Genomic DNA, 19,897 nt, shown 5'->3' with positions numbered 1-19,897 from the left:
TCCATGTGTTCACGTCATGTCGTGTGACATTATCTTATACCCAAATCTTACCTGTTAATTTATCATGCTTCGCCCATGAAGAAAACATCTTATAATTCCATAAAAACTTATGTCAAACACATTACATAACAAATGCCCAAAAAATTTACCCAACTCTGATGTAGTACAATATGTGGGTATTATATTAAGCACTTAAACAATAGAACAGAGAAGAATATAAGAGGTTAAAGAGAAGAATTAAAGATCGAAGAGACAAAGGGAAAGGGAAGGAATCAGAGAGTTTAAAGTAAGGAAATTTATCATTAATAAAGTCTACCTTAAAAGATTACAAACTGCTCATTTATAAAGGCACAACCCCTTTTTACTCTAGGAAAAGGAAAAGTAAACTTTGAGAAATAGTAAAGCAAAGTAACTAATCAGAGATCCTTCAACAACAAGGCATCCTTAACTAAATTAATAACTAATCCAAATAGAATTAGGAAAACCTGCTTAAGCCGGCATATGATGACACCCTCACTCCACCTGCCGAACCCATGCAACAACTCCTCACTGAATTCTCTGATGTCATACTTGATACCGGATGAACTACCTCCTACAAGAGAGATTCAGCATGCTATTGACCTTGTTCCTGCTTTGCAAATTCCTAATCTTCCCCATTATCATATGAATCCGCCTAAGTGAGCAAAGTTGAATCAACAAATTGAGGGGTTGCTGGATAAAGGGCTTTATTCATCATAGTTTAAGTCCATCATAGTTTTAAGTCCTCGTGCTGTTCAGATTCTCTTTACCCCAAAAAGGATGGCTCCTGACAAATACGTGTTGATAGTCACATCGTAAATAAAATTACTATTAAGCATCGTTTTCCCATACTATGACTTAGGAATATGTTGGATGATTTGACTGGTTCCCAATGGTTTTCTAAGATAGATCTTCGCAGTGGCTACCATCAAATCCGCATTCATGAAGGAGATGAATGGAAAACCGTGTTTAAAACCCCTGATGGTTTATATGAATAGCTTGTTATGCCCTTTGAAATGTCCAATGCACCTAGCACGTTTATGAGGGTGATGACTCATGCGTTACAGCCTTACATTGATAAATTTCTGGTAGTTTATTTTGATGACATACTTATATACAGCTGCTCTCATAAGGAACATCTCAAACATCTCAGGACGATATTCTTTACTTCATGACAGGAAAACTAATAATAACTAATCCGAAGAGCATTAGGAAAACTAATCACATGCATTCTGCATCAAACTCTGTACATAATAAAGAAAAAAAACTAGAGCACATTTCACAAAGTTCCACCCTCAATATTTATGTTACTGTCGTGTCAACCCGTGTGAACCTGACCTGATAAGACTCAACTCAACCACTTACGTCATACATGATTTTGCCACGTCTTCATGGACATCCTATTGCTTGTGTAGAAAATAACAAGTAAAAGAAGTGAAAAGAAATCTTGAACTTTTTCTTTGGACCCTTTAGATGTAAATGGATCTAGGAACTAAAAAGGAGTAAAATTATTTGTAAAAAGCTGTCCCCAGATCCTAACCCCTAAACGATTATACGTTTCTGGACGGTGTGTATAAGATAGAGATGGTGGAATAAAACAGAAAGAAAAAATAAAAGCAGTATAAATCTAAAAAGAACAACATTGATCGTTTTATACAATAAATTACAACACAAAACTCATGCTGCTCTAACAAATACTGAATAGCAGGAAGTTCAACAGCACAACCAACACCCAAATATGTAATGGACAACCTTACCCATAAGAACACAAGCTCTTGCGGAGCCCAACAGCAGGAGATAATTGTCCTACTCAAAAAAACAACCTTTTTTTACCTTTCCTTCTCTCACCAGCCTGCAGGAACCAAGAGATGGGTGAAATCTGATGCCAAGGAAGATTTAATGTGCTCAACAACAAAAAATACGTACAATGAATTAAATGAATTCCAAACATTGGCACGCATATGATTCTGATGCAGGAGCATCTATTAGACTTCCTAATCTAAGTAGGCTCATCAGCCAATAAGGCTAAGTTTTAGTTATATCAAATTAATAGGTTATTTTATTATTTGTTTTCCTATTCTTCCTAGGATTTTAGTTCAATTTCCAGTTTTTGTTTCAATTTCCTTTGTCAATTAGAGACTCTTGTATTGAGTTTTTGTTGAATAAAATTTCAATTATCTTGGGATTTTGCCCTAGAACTCAATTATCTTCGTTCCAACTTCGATTCTACTGCTTTATCCTTCTATTTTCTGTATTTTGGGTATGTTTGGGTCGCTGGACAGCAGCTTATAGCCGCTGCCCTGCATCAGATTCATATAACAAGTTAAGAAAAGCATAATGTGTGATACTAAATCGAAATTACAGGAACCAAGTCACTAAACTAACCTTGTTTTCCCTTTTATTTTCCTTCAATTTCTATAGATGACTCAATACAAAAGAAAGATACTAATTTTCACTTATTTTCTCTAGCTAAAAATGAAATCCGAAAGGGTTGTAATCAAAACTAAATACCAAATATCTCAAACCCTTCTAAGGCCATATGATTACAATTTTACTTATTCAAAGATTAAATTATTATCATTTTTTTTGAGGGAATAAAAAGTAAGTTAAAACTATTTATTTTCCCCCACAAGGGTGTGGGTTTACTTCTGTAGTTTGAATCAGGCTAGTATCAAGTAGGTTAATCCTCTTCTTTCATTTCACATGGTTCTTTCTGTTTCAGTTAATAGAAGTTCTCTAAACATGGAGAGATTTGGGTCCCCAAAGACATGAAAAATGAAGGTGTGTATCAAACTTGGTTGACTGACCAGACGACAAGTCCGAGGAAAGAAAAGAAGACATCAAAGTGCCTAAACAATATTGTGAACAAGACAACAGGAAGTCTAGTGAGCTATTAAGGAGGGAGAGGAAGCACCACCTGCTAAGTGCATTATAATTGTGCTTGTCTCCCTCACTAAATGCTTCGATTTGAGTCTCCGAGGTCTATGTGATCTTGTGTACCAAACAGAAAGAAAAATAAAAGGCAGAAGCAATTCAAATTATATTCTTGAAAAAATGCGAGGAAAAAATGAGATGAATAGGGATGTGCAATTCTCACTTTGGTTCAAAGACAGAGAAGGGATATCACCATATATTTGTAGTACATTATAGCCTTAAGTAATACATATACAATTTTTAAAAATAAAAAATCAGCTTCTTCTGGCACACAACTGATAAGTTAATCAAGACTCAAAGAATTTGAAATTGTCTCTGAAAAGCTTGTTTCTATCACTATATACTCCAATTATGCCAAATCCTAGTCCGTCCACTTTTGGCCTCACTGCAATTTTCCTTGTGCTACATAATGCCCTTATCTACATTAGCTTTTCATCTATATCTACATAAGACTTGTAGGGTCAAACACCGCTCTTCCTACATTCTTAGATGTGTTTGCAGAAGCTTTCCCTCTATATTTACTCGCTTCCAGTGTTTTCAAAGGCGAGGAGTAGGCACCAAGTGTTTTATTATGTCTACCAAGGTAAGCCACGTAAGACTTTCGGGACTCGAATTATTACAAATAAAAATATTATATTATATTATATTATATGGGCATTTGAGCAATCATTGAGACGTTATGGAGGCTCAAAATTAGCTGGACAGCTCAAAACTGAAATGCATTAGCATTCCACAAAATGGAAAGCACATAACAACAGAGAAGAGAATAAGTATAGAGGCTGGGAGATCAAAATTACATCAGAGAACAGAGTAGGAGGTGTGGGGCTAATGTTGGGAGGAAAGGGAGCATAGAAGAAGAGAAGAAGAAAAGGAGCTACTCAGAGGTTGTGAGGATACGAGGTGGGGGGCGAAGATGGATAGAGTACATGGGTGGGATGACATAAAAAGGGGCCGTGGGAGGTTTGGGTGAGATGCCTATAAGAGTCGTATACAATTTTAGCCATTTAACTTCAAAGGTAACCTTCTATCAAACAAAACTCGAGTTGCACTTCTCCACATCCACCTCAAGCTCACCGGCATTTTGTGCTATTGACTCAAAATTTTGAAAATGAGCTGGACTCATTTGATTAAAGATAAAAGCATACTAAGAGATAAGAGAGGAAAGATAACGTAGTAGTTAAGTTTCAGGAATATCACTACTTGTGTGCAGCTACATGTTTTCGCTTCTAAGTTTTAATTCACCTCTTCTTTAGCCTTTCTGGTATCTCAATCTTTCTTGATAATGTGCCTCCCATGCTTGATTATACATTGTTGGTCCACTCCTTAACAGCTCAAGCTTTTAGGGCCAGTGGTATCTAACAAGCTACTGTTAAATGTCATGTCCTCCATATATTACACTTTTCTAGTCTCACACTAGATTTTCTCCTATAAACATATATGTAAATACTTGCTCTATGTCTGGTCCCTATAAGTATGTATGACAAAATTAGATGCCCAAACAAAACCTTCAAAGATCATAGTTCCATGTTATGTAAACTAAGAGAGATTATGGCCAGAGATTAAAGTGTTATACCCTTAGGATAAATAATCTCAACGTGAGCACAATTGTATCTCTAGAACTGCAAAAAGGAGAGGAAAAAATAAAAAGAGATATATCAGGAGAGGAAAGAAACAAAATAGTTAAACAACATAGGAATGAATAAAACCTTCCAAATATAATCACATCAAATCGTTTGGAACCAATATTTTGCTAAACAAAGACAAACAAAGTAGCCATATAAGAAATAAAGATATAAAAGTTAGAACCATGGCATCTACAACTAAGAATTGGCAGTGCATGGCAAATATGACTATCTCACCAGCAGAACTAGTACAATGACAGTAGAACTAAATCATATGTACTACTCGGGATCAGTTACATTCTTTGATACAGTGGATTAACTGAAATCTGGGACAGAACCTATAACTAGTGATGTTGATGTTCAATAAATAAGAAACCAAAAAAAAAAAAAAAAAACAATTTTCTTGCATAAAAATTTGAATTATATGAAAAGGCTTTACCATAATGATATATGCATGAACAAATAAGTAGTCTAATCAAGAAACATGCAGATAAGATTTAGTAAAGAAATCAAAAGCCCTTGCAACTCAAACACACTCCAGTTCTTCGTGATACAGAAGTTGACGTGGAAGACAATGGCAGCAGCGTGGGCATGGGTTTGGGTTAATTTGATTTGGGCTCTAACCGAAGAGGGATAGAGAATTGCAGTATCGTATCTAAAAAAGAACGGTATTGCTGCTTCAGAGGGGCTTCAGATTCAAAAGGGATTGGCGTAGGGGAGGAGAGAACCCTGGAAGGAAATGATTTAGAGGATTTGCAAGGCAAGTGAGAAACAGGAACTCTTGGAACTGTTTTCACAAGAGTTAGATAAACAAGGATTAGACGGCAGTTTTGATGAAGATGGGTCACAACTAGGGGACCTTTTGAGGGCTCAGATATGCTGGAAGAGGATTTGGACAAAGAACATGAATAAAATTAAGAGCCACTGGAAGACGAAGGATTCATGCTCAGCCTAGGGGATTCCTTCCGTCTAGCAGAGGGTGAGCCTGAAGAGTCAGAACAGGTAGTTTCTCACCATGACTCTTGTCTAACCAACCACCAAGGTTTTGTGGTTGCACCTGAGGGCTCTAGTGGAAAGAAAGAAAGTGGGTATTTTCCTCGTGCTGAGGGAGGGGATTTGTCTAGTTCAGCATCCTTGTTGAACTCTTCTAATCTAAGTCCAGGAAAGAGTCTGTCCAAGGTGCAAAGAAATGCAGATTCTTAGATTTTGGGGTCACAGCCACTTCCTATAGAGCAACATCAATCTACCAAAGATTAGTCCGCTGGAGGGAATTTAAAGTCTCCAGTGGAGTTCTTGGAATAGAAGAGGGGTTCAGATGGGATTTCTGAAATAGGAAAAGGAGGCAGAGGAGATGGTGGAGAATTTGGGGGATGTTCTGACTAGTTTGAATCTGGGGGGATATTGTGGCAGCAGGTCAGGGGAAAGTGAGAAAGTCCAATGAAGATTGTTAGCTGGAACGTTCGGGGTTTAGGGGATGCGACCAAGTGAAGGGTAATAAAAGGAGTACTTCTCAACTGTGGTGCAGATTTAGTAATTTTGCAAGAGACTAAAGGGTGGTAATTGATAAGATAGTGAGTAGTATTTTGGGGGAAGGCATAAGGATTGGGTGTTTGTGGCATCTTGTGGAAGCAGGTCAGGGGGGATATTGATTAGTGGAACACTAAGGTGGTCGCAGTCAGGAATCTGTTGTGGGAGAATTTTCTTGTTCGATTAAAATTGCGGAAGAGATTGCTGGCTGACAGGTTTACGAGTCAAACAAATCTAGAAGAAGGAGATTTTCTTGGGAGGAGTTGGCGCCTTTATCTGGGTGGATCAAGATGGTGTATAGTATAGGCGGAGATTTTAATATTACTAGGTTTGCTTCCAAAATGTCAAATGGTGATAGGGTAACAAGAAGCATGAGGGCATTTAATGTTTTTATAAGCAAACAAATTTGAGGGATCATGAACTTCATAATGCAGGTTTTACTTGGTCTATTTTCTTTGGATTGGGAGGAGCTCTCTCCTCATGCAAGGCAAGCTGCACTTACTTACTAGATTGACTTTGGATCATTGTCCAACCATGTTGGGAAATCGTGTCTCAACAACCCAAAGAAAAATGAGGATTAAGGTTGGGTAATTTAGCTAAAAGGAATGAGGCTTTGCTTGGGAAGCGGCTTTCAAGATTCCAGACAAAGAAAAATTTCCTTTGCTAGGCTGTAATCACAATTATGGTTCTAACTTCTAGGGAGTTATCTTTTTCTATCATTTGTCAGATTGGAAATCATCTGTTTTGTAGCTCTTTGGAATTATCTTTTTGTTTTGGTGTTTTCCCTAGGATTGAAGTGGTAATGCAGTTTGCACGTTTAGTTTCCTTTTTGAAGTGGACTTCTTGGTCAGATCTGTTATACTGGTTTATTTATTTTTTATTTATAAAGATTCACATTCTTATAAAAAGAAAATTGCATCTTAATTACTTGATGCATGATTAACTCTTTCAGATTCTTTTTTCCCTTTCAATATTCCATAATTCAGCTCTTTAAATTACTTATACAATTAGATTAAACCACTTGAAGCATAAGTTTTCTTGTGGAGAATAATAAGCTAAGAATGCATGTAGATGTACTAGGGAAAAAAAGAAGATAAAATCATTTTGATAGTTGCAATTGTCTTGATTAAAATAAAATAGCTATTCATTTTCCAGTTGGCTGTAGAGAGTGGGTTTTATATGCAAATAACTCCCAGTACTGAAGAGACAGTCAAACACGATAATAAAAAAAATATATCCAACATATAATTTGTACGCACAACTACCAAACACTAAATAAGAGTTCATGATTGGTATATCCTGATCTGGTTGTTTCAAAGGAATGCATTAAAATGTTTATGTTCACACAAAACAAAAATTTCGGACTTTTATCTTTTTCCTGTTTCTTTTCTGTTTATATGGAAACATATTTTGCTTACCAGCTAATATCGGTCGAGCTATCATCTGTTTTTAAAATATGCTCACCCCCGCCAGGATTAGATATTATGAGTTCTGTAGGACTTCCATATGGAATTGTTACCTGACAAAATAAGAAAAGAAGTCAAATAAGACAGGAACTACATACAACATAATCATGAAGAAACATAGATCTGAAAATACTAGTACTTACTGGGTCAGAAACATTATTAGCCGTAAAACAAATACAAAATTTGACTCCCCCTTAATAAAAGCATCAGAAGAGTTTCAACATATCCCAATACCTTATTCAATCTACGATCCAATGGGCCAATGCTAAGCAAGAAGCCTATAAACACTGAATAAGAATAATACCTGAAGTGTGAAATCTAAACCACTCATGTACTTTAAAGGAAGCATTTCAGATTTTCTCAAAGAACTAGAATCATATATAAACCAATGTAGGTATATTCACTTCTTGCCAGACAATAGTAATAAAGAGAGTCGTACCGCAGTTTCACATTTACAATTAGGGGCACAAGTCATGTTGAATTCATCCAGGTTTTAATTGGGCTTTTAACAAAGCATGAATCTGGAAAAACCTTTATATGCTACATTCAATTGAACAAAGCTAGAACTACACTTGAGCTTACTTAATCATGGAATAAATAAATAAGGACAAAATGAAAAGCAAGTCTATCAATCAATTCAGCACCGTTTACTCACATTCCTACAAGGTTTATAACATCTACTCATTTCCAAAACTACTGCAATTTAAGCTGGCCAAGCCTCACCAATCCATGCAGAATAACAAAAAGGTTAATAAGTAAGAAATCATACAAGTGTTGTCGGCGAAAACTTTTCCGTAAGTACGACACCACTAGTTTCACTACACTTAATACTATATGCTTCCCTCTTAATAGCCAACGTAGCCGGTTCCCATATATCAAGATATCCAGTCTGTAAAATGAAAAGGTACTTTCAATAGAAGAAACAATAATCTATCTTTAAACACTTGCTAAATGAATAATAAGTACACTAAGTACAAATGTAGGGATTTTTCATGTACAAACATACCGACAGATAAATTTTAAATGAAGCATGACCACTACCGAGAATCTTCTCTATGTGACTTTGCATTTCAGGATCTGTGAATAAAGAGAAAAGAATAGTGACATCCATGGAATTTGAATGGCTTGATATTTACAAAATACCTGAGTCATCTTACTTACCGCAAGTTATCTTTTTGTGCTCATTGGCAAAAACCTTCACAAGCTCTCCCTACAAAAAAAACCAAGTTAATGAACAAACAAGGATTAGATTTTGTGATTGTACTTCCCCTTTTTAATCAATATAAGCATTAAGTTTTCTATCCAAAACGAAAAAAAAAAAAACAAGAAGAAATTAACGTACGACCAAGATTAACACCCAGATACAACTGAAAAGGATGGGAGCGCTCAGAACCACCCAATTCAAACAAAAAACCAAGATTAAACCATTCAAAATTTGAGACGTGAAAGAAGATTCGCTAGCATTTTTTCACCGAACAGACCAAAGAGGAGACAATGAAGTGTAGGCTGCCTCTGTTGAATCTCACAGGTATGGAGTTTTCCATGGGCCACCACCCAGACAAGTAACTGGACTTTGAAAATGAACTAAGGACCAAGTGTAGGATGGTTTTGGTTATCAAGAAAGACATAGAACAGGATTTACAAGAAACGACCTGGAACAACTCTCTCGTAAGCACAGGAAGGATGCACAGTGAGGTTACTAATACAAGAAAATAATTCAGAAAAACATATCAAACTCTCTATCACAAAGATTTCTCTTAAAGAGAATTGGTGACCTGGAACGCCCTTCGCTTGAGAGGAGGTGCAGTATATAAATACACAGGCACCCTTTCCTTGTAAGTTTTGGTTTCAAGGATGAGTTCTACCCATGGGTTTAACATGGTGGTGAACAAGCAACTGCACTGCAGGGGTGGGTTGGGTTCATATCTCCTATCCTATGTGGAGATAACTTCATATACAAAATGCGGTGCAGCCCAAATGGTGGGTTACCTCCTTCAATTTAAAAGCAGGGGGCCTCAAAACTCCCCACACCCCACCCTTATGCTGTGTGCAAATTTTTTTGCGGCGAGCTGGCACACATTGTGAATGCCAGTACAAATTCTATGAGAGGGTTAAAATGTATCCCGAAAATTCCATCCCCTATAATTAAGGGATTGTCTTAGGACCTTAGGTAATTAAAAAAGACCTTTAAAAAAAGAAAACAGAAAATCAATCTAGGGATTGCACTCATCTCATTTAAAAGCGACTGGTTTTGCACTACAAGAAACTCAACTTAGAACTTACTGTTCATTTTCTTATAGATATATCGGACCTTATAACAAGTAGAGCCATGGTTAGTAGCGACAACAATGAACTAGCATTTGTATATTATTTTAGCTACAGATAATGGTAGCTACCACATAATGCTAGCATAAATTCCTGTTTTCCTAAATATTTGACATCTGAAATGCAGAAGACGAAGGAAGAATTACTGACCAACCATGTGTAGCAATTACTCTCTGAGCTTTCCGAAATGTTTGGCACATCTAAGGTGCCTAATAAAAAATATCATTCTGGAAAGATACCTTATAAGTTATAGCCAATTACTGTATAGGCACAAAGTTTGAACATCAAACTAATTAGACAACTCATGCATTTCATTGCATTCAAGCTTCACTTGTATTGAACATTCAGAAAACCTTGCCCCCATCCCCCAAAAAGAAAGAGACAGAGAGAGACAGAGAGAGAGAGAGAGAAATCAATATTGAGACAAAATAAGTCAGCCACACATGTAACTACAATTAAGAAAGTACCTTTCGCTTCCTGTTATCCAGAGGTTGGACTTCAATAGCAAGGTATGTCTCAACATCATCAGCAGTAACAAGATAGTTTGGTTGCTTTGCTCCTATTATCAGAAACTCGGCAAGCCTCAGAATTGACATGATAAAAGGATGCAAAATTTAAATAAATAAATAAATAAATAAATCCAACATCGAACATAAAAGGAAAAGATCAGTACCATCAATGTAATAAACAGATCCATCTTCCCGATGGCGTACCCACTGGAAATGCAGTAAAAATATATATGATTACAAATTTGTATGTGTCTCTAACAAAAAGTCTCAAAATGATTAGGTTTTACATGTGTTAGTGGGTGTTGGAGGGGGCTGAGGAAAAGTTATATTCAAAATCACACCTCAAAATTGCAACTGGTTGTTCCATTAATAGAGTATCCACATGCTTGAAGTTCCCGTCCAGGAAAAGCTTCGCCTGAAATTTGTAGGCCATCTATCGCTGGTAACGGATCATCATCTGCAGCTGCATATTGCAATATACCAGATTTTAAAAGTGACAAGACTCAATAATAAGACCAATAAACAAAGTGCAAAATAGATAATGACCCTCTGAAAATGAAGAAGAAGGTTCTTCAAGCACTGGTGGTAGATAATGGGCATACGAGGAGCTGGGATCATCAAGCGCTGTTGTGTAAGGAGCGTTTCCTGAATTCCAATTGGCTGACGTTTCTCTCTCATTATGGTTTCCTTCTGGATCTTGATAATCACTCTCTGAGTTCCTGACAGGATCACGAAATGTGACCTGTTTATTGGTGGTTTCTTCACTGTAACGAGTTACTTGTGCATCACCCTGAGTAACAGCAAGTTGAGTAGGTACATCTTGGGCTGCAGAAGTCCTAGTAAACAACTGAAACACTTGAGCAAGAGACTGCATATAAATTCATAGAAATACATATATATTCCCTGGCTTCCTGATTACCACTAACAATCTGTAAATAAAAAGGAGTACAAAACTTTAAACTCATGCTTCAATAATGGAAATAAATTTGGTCTGAATCTGTGAAGACAAATTATGTAAGAAAATCCTAAAGCATCCAATCATATTAAATTTGGGATTTAGGGCATGTTTTTTGTCTTTTGGAAAATACACTATTCGGAACAGATATGAAATTTATGCTGCTGGTTGGCCCTATAAACTTCATAAATGGGCTGTTGAAGTTGAAGTTGAAGCATTAAATGGCCTTGTTACTCATTTACACTCTAAATATCCAATGGCTTATAAAAAAAAATTAAAAATTAAAATCCATTGTCTGTTGATTGACGGCATGACTTATCAATCATTTATTGCTGGACATGAACTGGGTATAAATGTGGCAATATATATCTCTCAGCTTGACGTATATCGTTGGCCCATTCCCTAACATCTGAAGCATTCAGGGACTACTGGTATGTGATTATCTAATATGATATCAAGGCTCTGATTCCATAAGGTCCTGAGTTCAAAACCTCTAGCACGCATTCCTCACTATGTTGTTGATTTGCAAGGTGCAGGGTGGCACTCTACCTATATGTTTTCTCTATGTTTGCATTTGCTTGCCTTTCCATGTTCAGGATGGGCTGCACGTGAGGCCCCATCCAGTTTGGGATTTAGTGGTTCTCTAACAAGCCAAAAACAGTAAATGAGCTTCACTAACTTCGCATTCCTCACATCTCTTTCACCAACTAGAAAGTTTGTTATAAGCTTCTTCATTCTTCATATCACTTGTGGTCATGATTCATAAATTCCAAATTGTTCATAGTTTAGAAAGAACTGTTATAACAATACCACACTAGTTTCAATAAAAATAAAAAATATATATAGGCACTTAGGCACAACAGTTTCAAAGTGAAAAAATGGATATTGTAACAACTGGCACCAATAAGGACCTAACCAATAGACAAACTAAAGACCTATGAGCATTGGTGAACAAGGGTAAATTATGATTTCAAAAAAAGATGCTTTATGATTCACTCTAACTCAGTAGCATTTTGGTCAATTATATCCATGTATGACCATTCAACATTCAAATCCAATGAAATCAGAACCCACCAACAAATTCAGATGGTTGTAAGAAGCAGTCTCCATTTGACCAGGCTCACCTGCTTTCTATAGGTGAATACCTCCCCAGGCCATTGGCTTTCATGTTATTTGTGACAACACCACCCAAACCACTCTGATGGAGACCCAATAGATCCCACTCTGTGGTTGTCTGAGCATCAGAAGTAGAAACTGGTACTGTTTCATGGGAATATATTGGCTGCGGAACCAGTTCTAGCCCATTTTTGTTCTGATAAAAAGCACAATAGAGATGAAAATCTTTTACAGGATATTAAGAGGAAGAACTAGAGAAATAAACATACTGAAGTAGCCAATGCTGCACCAATGGAGTGAGACGGTGACTGCGGGGCAATGTTAGAGTGATTTGAATCTGAGCGCCAAGGTCCTAATTGGTACTGTGACTCCTTTAATTTTGTCTGTTATCAAGGGAATGATGTAATCAAATAATTCGATTCTGGTGAAAAAATTATGCACTGCTCAAAGACATCTCAAAGCACTATAAGTGGAGGTTAAAGTACTATAAGTGGAGGTTAACTTAAAAAAATTTGCCAGATCAGGTGAAGTTTTTAGCACTCTGAAGTTTGCATTACATACCTCAGTAAGAAGGAGCTTTTCTTGCAAATGTTTAAATAGAACCTGCAAGAAAGCAGAAGATGCAGGGACTATGAAGCAACTTCATTTCATGAGAAGTCTTAGTCTAGCACACAAAACACTGACAGATATCTTCTCCAAACATAATTCAATCTCCTAGGTTGGACAACTTCTAGTAGAACTGTACACTATGCTGCTGCTAGTGATGGAAAAGAGAACGGAATTACAAACACTTAAAAAGTTTTAAACAGAATGGTTGCTAAAGGGGAATACCAAGAGAACAAGAACCTTCATAGGAATTGCAGAAATTAAGATGAGCAAATCAGGGGAAACAGTAATTGTCACCATGAAAATGATTTTTAAATAGAAATAAAAAATTGAGCATGGTATACCTTTCAGGGATCTAGCTCCTCTGCTAGTCTTGGTATTGCTTGACTTTTAATTTGAGCATTGCCTTACAAATCCATGGGTTATCCTGTATCTTTGAGTATTATTACTGACCCTAAACAATACAAGAGAATCCTTGGATTTGTAATAAGGCTAGGATCAAGGGGTAAGCAATGCCAAATCAAGCAAAGAACCACTCCACCTTCCAAAATGCTTAGTGAAATCCCAAATAAACATAACCGTCATTTAAATCCAAGCCAACTTTACCTAATAGATCGGAGTGACTCATCTAAGTTGGCATTGTATTGAGTCAATTCAGGAAATGTTAGGAATATAAGCCTATTCATCGTACACAAGTAAGACACAATAGGAAAAGAACACAAAACCCACAAGAAAATTCGCACACAAAAGGCACAATGATTTATGTGGTTTACAAGTAATTGAGCTATGTCCACAGGATTTGATGGGAGGGAGTGGCAGAAGACCAAAAATGAACTGATAAGTAAGCAACTTCTGTCAGAAGCATAAAATGGACTGGGTTTTTGGTATGGAAGGAAAATTTGAAAAGAAGAAAAAAGGTACATGCAAATAATCTAACAGGAAAGAAGCAACAATTGTTTTTTTTCTTCCTGAAATTTGTAATGGTACTACACAACATGGACAATAGAAAGGCTTTTGTCTGGCAAGCTAAGCTGTACTTCCTGCACATTAGGAACTACATGTATGGTTCATTACCCACTATGCTGTAATCCCCACCCAAAGGCATTACATGGTTCCACCCAAGTGGGCACCACCATTGCCAAAAGGGACCAAAGACGATCTCAGAGTTATACTCTGCCAATTTTGACATTTGAATTGTAGTTTTGAGAGAGAGAGAGAAGGGTTGAGTAGTGAAACGACGAGTTACTTTTTTTTTGGGTTTGGAAAGAGATTACAAAAATTAACCATTAATTTTTTAAAGAAATAATCCATGTAACAAAGAATCTTAACTTCGGAAGAGTTTTAGTCTAATGGTTTAAAATTTGTGTCAGAAAATAGGACTGGTGAACCTGACCCATAAATACATACCATTTCTTATATAAAAGAGACAATTTATTGCCAGCAAACAATATAATAACAAAGTACAAGAGTAGTGGAGAAGAGGACCACTTCAGAAAAGCCAGACGAAAAGAAAATAACAAGCTCAACTAAAACAAAAGGACCCTCCCAAAGACAGCAACTAACAACAGCAGCTTGCCAATCTAGCCAAATATTTGAGAATAAACCCTTAAACTCTGGTGACAGATGACCAAAGCGCTGACAAAACCTGAACTTGTTACCATGACTCCTCAATCCCCACACCACATAATCTTAGAAGACCCTATCTCTCCAGCCAAACCACCCGAAGAGAATGGTCAGCAAGTAATTAGTCTCCTCCTTTGAACCATATCACAAATATTCATCTTATGGTAAGCCACTAACCATGATAGCATCTTCACCTTGGTGGGACCTGTAGCATTCCAATTCATACCGTAGGGATGGAACAACGACTCAATACCTAAATTACTTAGTTAACAGGTAACCACACTTGCTGCAACTCCCTGTGATTTCTAGGCACCACTTTCTTGAATCAACCCTCGAAGAGTGGACACGAACATTTTTAAAGTAAAGACAACAAAGAAGATAGTTATGCCATCTCAGCCACACTCAAGTTCCTCCTAAAACCAAAACCAGTTCCACAAAAGTTAGAGTCAGCAATGCTAGGAATAACTCTATTACGGATACTGGACAGTTTGAAAAGCCTGGGAAACAGAATGTTTAGAAAAAATTCGCCCACTCAAACATGTTCCCAAAACTTAATTATATCCTCATTTCTCACAACAAACTGACAGCAACTCAATAATGGAGAATACCTATGGGAAACATATTTCCACAAACTATAACTTGAACCTCTCACAACTGTCTTAGAATTCCACCCTTTTTCCTTAAGCCCATATTTGTTTTGAATCGCAGCCATACGGATTCATTTTCAAGTGGGAACCTCCACAGCCATTTGTGAAGTTTCTAATTCCCACACCTCTCCTTCTTGGCTATTCTAAGCCACCTCCCACTCAATAAGCCAATTAGATCCTTTGTCCATAGAATAAAGTATCTAGGCACACCTATTTCTTCATATTCCTATTTTGACTGCCTTCCCCGATTCCTGCCCATATCTTGTATTCCATTAATGCAAATCTAAGAAGCACGGACACGGATACGGATACGGGGATACGATACGACACGACACGGGGATACGACAAATTTCTAAAAATTAGGATACGATGCGTCGTGGATACGGCAATTTAAATAATCTATAATAATTTAAAAATAACAATATATATAATTTATAACATATTTTAAATAACATAAAAATGATAATATTATTACTTTTGATATTATTACTTTTAACATACTTCCACTTGTCTTGGTTATAATATTATTACTTTTAATAAGACAAACAAAACAAAATCCTTTTGTCAAAACGATAAGACCAGCCATCACGTGGGGTGTGGGTGAAACTGTGAATATTAAACAAACAAAATCCTTTGACCAAAACAAAAAAACAAAAAAAAAAACAAAATCCTTTTGTCAAAAGAACAGAGAAGCACGCGTGAGAAAACAAAATGAAAATGGAGAAGAGAACCCGACGCCGCCGACAATAAAGAATGAAGAAGAAGAAATTGATGAGCGGCGCCGCTGGATGAAGAAGAAAAAGGAAGATCTGGGCTTCTTAAGGACGAAGAAGAAGAATTGATGAGTGGGGGCACTGCTGGATGAAGAAGAAGAAGGAAGATCTGAAAGAAGAAGTGGAGACGTTTCCTGATACGCGTATCCTAAACATCAGATACTCATATCTGTAATGTCAGATACGAATATCTTTTTGTCTTTGACATCGCGTATCCGCACGTATTCACAGCGTATCGTATCCCCTAGCGTATCGGATACGGGATACCCACCTCAACCAGCGTATCCGTGCTTCTTAGATGCAAATTGTTTTTATTTCTTCCACGCTGAATTAGTTTTAATTGAGGATAATACTCATAACGTCCTTCCCTGTTTAATGTACCCTTTTTTGTATATAAAGTTTACCACATACCATCAAGGTATGCAATTTTTTAAAAAAAAATGGAAAAAGATACTTTTGCACATTATATTTTAACATTCAAAGTCACGTGTCAGTGGCGCACATTGCTTTCATCTTACATGTCAAACTTCTTCATGGATATACTATTATATCAAGCGTACAAGTTTAATTGATCCATTACAACTGCTTTAGGGTTTCTAGAAGTGTTATCGACAATTTTCCTTCTTTAAAGGAAATTTATGTTGTTTCCATACTCAATACCAACATTCTTCCTATATAATCCACCAATACCAACGTTTTTAACCTTGGTTTTCTAAAGAAGGCTTAAAATAAAATTTCCACAAGCTATAGGAGTAAAAACCTAGTTAAATCAGGAAGAGAGTAATATTTCACAAACTCTCAAGCAAGTGATAGAGTAATAAAGCTGACCTGCTCTAAACATACACATATCTATTCTAGACATAACACAACTAAAGGTCATTTGAGCTGACCTTGACATTGCTAACAATTGATTGGGCATCGGGAACTGGTGGCTGCAAGGAGTACTCTGCAAGAAGAGGCAGCAAAGATGAAACAAATGTTGATCTCTCTTGCTGTGCATCCTGACAGAAGCAAACGAAAAATTATTCTTTCAACTCAGTTATGAAACAAGACAACTGACAACTTATACATTTTTTTCATGACATTATTATCGGTGTAAAAGAGAAACAGGGGAGAAAAGGCAAAGCACCTGTAATGCATATGTGAGGCGTATGTTTTCCTCGATAATGTCTTGTCTATAAGATAGAGCTTTTGATGCAGCGTCGACAAGATCTTGTTGCTGCTGATCAAAGGCCTAGTAGCATGAAGAAAACAGAATAATATAGAGATTACTCGGAGGGGAGAGACAGAGAGACAAGGGTTGGGTGTAGAAGTTTAATAAGGAATATACGAGAAATTCTGCCTACCAGACGCATATAAGCAATACGCTTCTCCAGAACATATTTTTCATTGCGTATTTGTGCTTCCTATCATCATACTAGTCATTAGTCACTTCAATCAACAAGGAATACAATTGGCATATAAGCAGCCATTGTGAAGATTGGAAGTGCAATGTGAATGATTTAAGCATACCTTTATTGAATAATTAGCAAGATGTTTCCGTAATTGCATAATCTCTTCTTCATGTTCATGAATCTTAACACTCAGATCCTAATAAATGCAAATTTTGGTCCATGAGAAATACCTTAAAATAATAATAAAGAGAAAACTAACATCTAGTATATGTATATGCAATACCTGTTTCCAGAGGCTGCTAGGAGTATTTAATTCAGCCATTGGCATCAGTCCTTGCCCAGAAAAATTGAACCGTGGATCATATTCTCCTACCATGTTAAACCTAAGACGAACAAAAAAATTTCATCTGAATTTGTTCAGATACTTTACTAACACTGCTTTTAAGAATGAGATTAGTAAGGGAACCTCATTCTCTGCATTTGAGGTAAAATACCTTCCTGGAGAAAATGATGTGGTAGATGGCGAAGACAAGTGAGACGAGCCAGCATTATCTGTAGGCAGTTTCATGGTTCCATTGACTGTGCCATTGTTGGATTGAGTTTCAGCATGACTTTGTATTGGGGCATCTGTAGTTGGGTTTTGACTCTCTTGGTGGAGAACTACATAAGTGTTTCTTACACTCTTAATTCTATTGTCTTGACCATCCACAGTGGGAACTGGTTGATGAGCTTGAAAAGATGTTTGGAGACCCTCGGACCAAGGATCAACTGAAGGCGACCTTTGGGCCATTGATTCATCTAGTTTCTGCCCATAATAAGTAAGAAAGCAAACAATTACATGAAGAGGGCATACGAGAATGGTCCGGTCCATTTCGAAGAAGAGGCATCAATCAACACTTGTACAAGTTAGGGTTGTAATCCAATACAAGAAATGAGTTACAACACAACCCCCACTAAGCCCCCAACAACAAAATAAATAAAGTTGAATGCGGTTAATAAGACAAGAGAGTAGAGAAGCAAACCTCACAACCTAACAAAAATGTATCAACAATTTTGAATATTGTCATATATTATGATTATTCAAGGAAGTTGTTGCAGAAACGAATGGAAAATGAGCGGAGCGCCCTTACATATCTGTCGAGCTCAAGAATCTTGTGCTGAAGTTCAGTCCTCAGTCGGAGATTCTCTTCGACTTGTTGCTTGATGGTGGCTTCCGCAGCTTCCACGGCTTTCATGACCTGAAACAAGCTGCTGTCGTTTTGGTGGTTGTGGTTGGCGTTTGAGGAACGAATAGTATCAGCAGCGTTCGAAATCGCCAACCCTGAGAATTTCTCCGCAAATTTCCCATCATAACCATTCTCCATCATTTCTCGCTCTGCCTCTGTGTCTGTATAGGGCTTTTTGCTCTCTTTCACTTCATTTCATTTGATTTCGCTCTTCACTGCAACTGCTGCCCTACTGCCTACTTGAGAAGAAGCTTCCTGCTGCCTGATTTAGTATCAACTAGTGGTTCTAGCCATGAATTCATTCATTTATTAAATACAAAGTGGCAGATGAGATCAAATATCATGGTTTATTTTGCCTTCTTTCTCTTCTGTGGAGTTCACAGAGGACTGAGAAATTTGGAACGAGCGAGAGAGAGAGAGATGCCCGGTAGGAGAAGAAAAATAAACTCAAGTTTTTAGGATATTTTTGGAAGAGTAATGCTACACTTATCACATTTTTATCTCATATCTTTATACTGACGTGGTATATCAATATTATATGTCACATCAATTAAATCAATGAAGTATTTTTTAATTAAAACAATTAGAAAAACAAATACTGGAATAAATTATAAAATAAAATAAAATATTAAATAATTTTAATTGATGTGGCTGTCCACCTCAACTGCCATATAAGATAGTATAGCGATGTAGTATACAAATATTGTAATAGTAGTATTATTATTATTGAAATGGCCTAATAGAACTAGACAGAATGATTTTTGGGAAATTAGTTCCCCGCTCCACTAAAAAAAATGTTCAAATAGTTGTAAATGCATGAGTTAGTGGATGACTATAGGCCTGTAAATAGAGTCCAGGTTCGATGGGCTAGCCCGACATGAGATTTGTGCTCAATTAGCTTATATATATTACCGCTCGGATCAGGTGAGAATGATAAAATGAGAACATTATATGAGAATCAATCTCAGCCATCCAAAGTCATCTGAACAACTGAAGAGAAAAAGTAAGCTTACAATACAAATGGGTATGTTATACTTTCCCCTTAGCCCACGTGTCATGTCACACCTTTTCCAACCCCGCACAATTCCCCCACCTTTGAATTCATTTTTTTTCAAACTCCCTCTTGTTCATCTCAAAAAGATTCTCCTCTCTCAAT

At 36.8% G+C, this 19,897-nt stretch overlaps 1 protein-coding gene across 4 annotated transcripts; it reads right to left on the bottom strand.

Moving 5' to 3' along the window:
• Nucleotides 1-280: 280 nt before the first annotated feature.
• LOC117624486 lies at nucleotides 281-19,190 on the bottom strand. 4 transcript variants are annotated; one of them, XR_004585328.1, is made up of 21 exons: nucleotides 18,646-19,190; nucleotides 18,010-18,320; nucleotides 17,799-17,898; nucleotides 17,634-17,711; nucleotides 17,468-17,527; nucleotides 17,251-17,355; nucleotides 17,012-17,122; nucleotides 13,034-13,075; nucleotides 12,742-12,855; nucleotides 12,481-12,668; nucleotides 10,948-11,237; nucleotides 10,743-10,864; nucleotides 10,566-10,608; nucleotides 10,360-10,451; nucleotides 8,729-8,777; nucleotides 8,574-8,644; nucleotides 8,337-8,456; nucleotides 7,520-7,620; nucleotides 4,526-4,571; nucleotides 1,776-1,870; nucleotides 281-805 (listed from the first exon to the last, which is right to left on the bottom strand). XR_004585328.1 is itself a non-coding variant. In XM_034355773.1 (20 exons), the coding sequence occupies exons 1-20, from the start codon at nucleotides 18,880-18,882 to the stop codon at nucleotides 1,829-1,831; spliced, it is 2,322 nt and encodes a 773-aa protein (XP_034211664.1). In that variant the 5' UTR covers nucleotides 18,883-19,190; the 3' UTR covers nucleotides 1,604-1,828. The 4 variants fall into 4 exon arrangements, 1 of the variants encoding a protein (XP_034211664.1); XR_004585329.1 differs by having other exon boundaries at nucleotides 281-673; XR_004585330.1 differs by lacking the exon at nucleotides 281-805 and adding an exon at nucleotides 2,936-3,009 and having other exon boundaries at nucleotides 1,604-1,870.
• Between the last annotated feature and the right edge of the window lie 707 nt (nucleotides 19,191-19,897).

This window comes from Prunus dulcis, chromosome 4 (assembly GCF_902201215.1).
Source record: "Prunus dulcis chromosome 4, ALMONDv2, whole genome shotgun sequence".
In the NCBI taxonomy this organism is placed as follows: Eukaryota; Viridiplantae; Streptophyta; class Magnoliopsida; order Rosales; family Rosaceae; genus Prunus; species Prunus dulcis.
The sequence above is the reverse complement of the archived record's forward strand: the minus strand, read 5'-3'. Positions and strand labels throughout refer to the sequence as shown.

Excerpts from the sequence above, each read along its gene's own strand:
- LOC117624486 (XM_034355773.1), bottom strand. The coding sequence starts at position 18,882 with ATGATGGAGAATGGTTATGATGGGAAATTTGCGGAGAAATTCTCAGGG. Across the intron at positions 17,123-17,250 it reads GCCTCACATATGCATTACAG|GATGCACAGCAAGAGAGATC; the intron begins GTGCTTTGCCTT and ends TGCTTCTGTCAG. Across the intron at positions 10,609-10,742 it reads CAACCAGTTGCAATTTTGAG|TGGGTACGCCATCGGGAAGA; the intron begins GTGTGATTTTGA and ends CTGCATTTCCAG.